Raw genomic sequence first — 5,073 nt, 5'->3', positions numbered from 1 at the left:
TCGACTAAATGAAAGTCAAGTCGCCTCAACTTTAAGTAAAGAAACCAAAAATACGTCTATCACATATCACGGGGGCACACATATCACAGACTCCATTTCTGCAATTCAAGCAATCGCAGAAAACCAATGCTTTAAAACTAAGCTGCTAAACGAAATTCAGCTCGATATAAACCTCCTCAAGGAAAGGAATAAAACTATAGTTATACAGTGGATCCCTTCTCATATTGGTATCGAGGGCAATGAGAACGCAGATTATGCAAAACACGCAAAAAGCGGAACAACTATGCCCCAAGAAATAACAACTGTCACACCTGATACTCTTAAAAAATACGTTATGAAAAACTCAACGAAATAAATAATTATGATTTAACTATAAAATCAAAAGGCAGCATATGGGAAAATATTCAAGACAATTCGAAATTTCTCTGTTACCAACCCCGTAAGGAAGCAGTAACCCATTTTAGGCTTAAAACAGGTCAGGATTGCTTATCAGAACATTTATATAACATAAAAATTCTTCCCAGCAAAGCATGCCCAATTTGTGACACAGGTGTATTAAACTCTGATCACCTCTTATTGTGCAAGGGACTAGATAGGAACTCCCAGAAAAGTGGGAATGTCACTAAATTGTATTGGGACGCAAGAACTCTCATGAATAGTCACTAACTTTACCTTTTTCATGTTAATGTTTAAAATTTTATATTGTTGAAATGCTTATTGATTCAAATGTTTATTGTTCTTTTTTGTTCACTTTACGTAAATTGTTGAATTGTTTCTTTGTTATTTTTCTGCTCCTTTGTGATGCAGTGAGCTGTCAAATTTTCTGGATTGAAATCCTAATAAAGCCATATGAAACACACATTTATTTCAAAGCGTATTTAATCTCAATTTTAAACACAGGACTCAATGGAACATTATTTTGCAGCCACGAAAGCAACACAGATCTGTGGAGGGATGGAAGCGAGCAGAAGTGGAAACGTGAAGCGGTGGACATGAGGACACTGCTCAACACATTCGGTGGAATTCCGATGCAAGAACTGGTCGGCTTCCGAGCTCCCTTTCTGCAAACAGGTGGCAACACCACTTTCAAAGTCCTCAAGAAGGAAGCTTTCCTCTATGATTCGTCCATGCCCTCCAGGGCATACATGGACCCTCCCATCTGGCCCTATACTCTGGATTTCGGATATTCCCAGGTCTCGCCTTTCTTATTTCCTTAAGTGTAACACAAAGCTTTGAGACAGTGAGAACGCATGGACATTTCCCAATTCGAAATTCTTGATGTTCCAATCAACACATTTTGATGGTTTATGTTGGTTTCAGTGCGATTCATGATGGTCCAACATCATTTGATGGTCACCATCATCCAACATTTTCCATTATAACGTTCATGGTGTTTGATATGCCAACAAACTTCCATCGTTCCATGATGGAAAATGGTACTTTAATGCTATGATAGTTAACCATTAAGAGAGGTTTGATTCTCATGCACCAGCAATTCATGATAATCGGTGACGGTCCATGATGGTTCCAACTATACATTTCTATGATGGTTTAATGATAATTATTGTTGGTTCAGAAAAAATATACCATCAAAAAAAATCTTTTTATGTTGGTCTATCAAAAATCAGTGCAAATTCCTTCATTGGCGTGATGGTGGTTTATTATCGTTAAAACATTTGATTTCTAAATCAGTTGTTTTAACGATAATAAACCACCATCATAATCATAAATCAGTCCAAATTCCTACTTTGGGGTGATGGTTAACATCAAATATATAATGGTTCATGATGGAATTATTGATGGCTACCATCAAGAGAATGTTGGTACATCAATGAAAAACCATAAAAAATTTTGACTTGGAATTGCCACATATCCTTTTCGTACAGTTTAGTTGGATGCATCATGGCCTCGCATGCATTGAAAGCGCAAGAGATTAGATAAAAAGTAACTATAAAATATAAATTAGAAATGGATAAAACAGTAAAATTAACTTCATAACAATAACATCAAAATATGACAACATTAAATATAAGAGAAATTCAGCACAAGCTAGGAACCCAATTCGGAACAGATGTTAAGAAAGACAATCCTGTAAGTTACCTGACTGAATCGATATCATATTGGAGGGGGAAACAGTGCATAACCATTGCTTTTGCAGCATATTTACATAACTAGGTTGCCAACAGACGCTTCACTTTTCTGTGTTCCACTACAATAAAAAAAACCAGAACATGCAGTTAATTGATGGATTGGTTAGAGTAAACCTGATCTAATTTAGACTAGCAACTCCTTTTTGTAGACAAAAAAAGGAAGGAAAGACGCGTTTTACTTCAGTAGCACTATGAGTGGTTGACTGAATGTAAACAATAACAAGTTTCCTAAAACCGGAAGAAATTTAGAATACTTCCGGTGTATCCCTCCGCTTATGTTATGCTTGCGAGGCGATGTGTGAACAGGCTTAATATTCTAGGAAGTTTTATTATTGTGATTTGTGTTTAAATGTACGCGTAATTTGAAAATTCATAAGAGTCTTCTGTAATTTATAAATTCTAATCGGTCGTGGGCCTAAAAAAAATTAACAAAAAATATGCTTCTCGCTCGTATTAAAACATTCCATGAAACTGCATCTTTGTATTCATTTTTTTTAAATTTTATGTTATAACCGTCGTTGAACAGCCGACTCTATTTCTTTTGAGTTTACGACTACTAATGTTCAACTTCGCAGCCTTGTAACTTTGAACCCAATCCAGAAGGAACTCCCGGATTAAGTATTGGGAGAAATTTTGCCTTCGTGGTGGACTTTTTGGTGGAACTAACCTGCATTCGCGTTACGTAGAGTGGAAAACCACGAAAACCTTCCATGATTAGCTTGACGGTAAGGGGGCTCTAACTCATGATCCGTCTACCACTGGGGATATTTCACGTCAGCACTGTGATCGGTGCAAGCTGGATGCGGAATTCGTATCGACCAGTCACTGGGATTCGAACCCGGTTCAAATCATTGGAAGGCAAACTCTCTATCCCCTGAGCCATCACGGCTCTGTATGGATGGTTGACTGTGTAAATCTAAGCGTGGACGGCTGTAAGGGTAAAAATTGGTCTTAAGACTTCCGGGTTACAACTTCCGATTGATTTTTATGCTTGAACTTGAAAAGGCATGGCATCCAATATTATTATACTAAATAGTGTTTACAATATAACGCAGTCTTTCTATTTAAATTTCAACGAAATAAACAGCAAATGAATTCGGAAGACTTCACAAGCATGATATAAAGCAGACCAAAAAATATGAAACAGTGATATTTTACACAAATATAGCCAAATAAGGGATAACACTCTAAACATGGCAAACCTTACTCTTTATATATGTTTTGATATTAATTTTCTTACATTTGTTTTAGGCTCATAACTATTTAAAATTTGTAAATTGCAGGAAACTCTTATGAATGGTAAAAATACGCATACATTTAAACACAAATCACAATAATAAAACTTCCTAGAATATTAAGCCTGTTCACACATCGCCTCGTAAGCATAGCATAAGCGGAGGAATACACCGGAAGTATTCTACATTTCTTCCGGTTTTAGGAAGCTTGTTATTGTTTACATTCAGTCAACCATCCGTTGAATCTATAGGTAATGCGAAATGGGAAAGATAGTCCGTTTTATCATATCATATCGTGTTCAATTTCTATCAGTTATTCCCATTAAATTATTCCTTAGATTTTTAAATGTGTTCTTCATTTAAAATGAATTTCTATTGTAGGATTGCCAGATAGAACCATGTCCCAATGAAAACTTTCCTGGATTATGGGAAGTGCCGATGATTCAGTATCACCGCAACTCGAAGGATGGAGATTTCTATTGCTCCATGCTCGATGCTTGCACTCCGCAACCGAAGACAGCTTTGGACACGAAGGAATTTCTCATGAAGAATTTCAAGCGCCATTACGACTCAAACAGGGTAAATTGTTTTTTTCACCCAATTTACATTTAATGACGTTTAAAAAAAAGTAGCTCACTTAAGTTAGAAATCGCTGAGCTACAGAGAAAGCAGAGGCGGTACTTTTTCGTTTGCGATACGATTCGTTACAGATACGATTAGAAAGTTTAAAAACATCAACATTTCAAAAACATCAACTGAGGAAGGTATGGCTTGTCTGAAGTAAGAACTCTCCTAGCCTTTGGTCTGGACCAGTGGCTGTAACCATGGTAACGAAGTATAACTATTTCAAGTAGGGGTGTGGGGTCACTGTTAAAGACAGGTTTTCACTCAGGTAGGCTAAAGAAAAGGAATCTTTTTTTTTCCGTCTATTGTGCAAGCTCTAGAGTGAACAGAAACTACCCTGCCTGAAATACGCTATTCTTGTTTCCATAGTTGCACACAGATTTTGCGGCGGTGGTTGTTCTTACCGTAGACAAACTATAGTTAGGTAATTTATTTATATCACACTAGAGCTGCACAATGGGCTATTGGCGACGGTCTGGGAAACATCCCTGAGGATGATCCGAAGACATGCCAGATTGACCATTTGATTCTCTGCAGAAGAGATGGCTTCCCTGCTTTGATAGCCAGATGACATGCGCGAATTCGAGCACTTTACGGTAGAACAGTTTAACGAGGGCCGATACAGAGCACCCTCGGCCTCTACGTAGGCTGATCAAAGTGGTCACCCATCCGCTTGCTGATCGCAGCTAGTGATGCTTGACTTCGGTGTTCTTCTAGGAACAGTGTCTTTACGATCAGTCAGTTTAATGCGGGACTTGTGGCGTAACTACTACTACAAATATTAAATACCAACTCACTAGTATATAAGACATGTTAACTTGATTCGATCTAGTAGGTACCTTTTGATAGATGAAGGTTGACATAGTCGATAAATAAATCCCCTCAATATGGTGACCTGCGGTCGTGATATGAACCTGCCAACGTTAATGGAAGGTCAACATTAACACTAGAAAGGCTGAAATTTAGTATATGTTGTACAAAATTCTAAGAAATTGTGCCATTATTATACATCATTCTTTTTCTAATTGAAATTAGAAGCAGTAAAAATGACTTCCTTAGGCTAT

At 37.3% G+C, this 5,073-nt stretch overlaps 1 protein-coding gene across 1 annotated transcript; it reads left to right on the top strand.

Moving 5' to 3' along the window:
* Positions 1-925: 925 nt before the first annotated feature.
* LOC107449986 (chitin deacetylase 8-like) lies at positions 926-3,964 on the top strand (the record flags this gene model as incomplete). The annotated part of the gene is given in 2 exon segments (XM_016065682.3): positions 926-1,193; positions 3,767-3,964. Coding segments are annotated over 2 exon segments (466 nt in total), but the record flags the coding sequence as incomplete, so codon positions are not given.
* Between the last annotated feature and the right edge of the window lie 1,109 nt (positions 3,965-5,073).

This window comes from Parasteatoda tepidariorum, chromosome 6, assembly GCF_043381705.1.
Source record: "Parasteatoda tepidariorum isolate YZ-2023 chromosome 6, CAS_Ptep_4.0, whole genome shotgun sequence".
NCBI classification, from domain to species: domain Eukaryota; kingdom Metazoa; phylum Arthropoda; class Arachnida; order Araneae; family Theridiidae; genus Parasteatoda; species Parasteatoda tepidariorum.
This window is presented reverse-complemented; position numbering and strand designations above follow the sequence as displayed.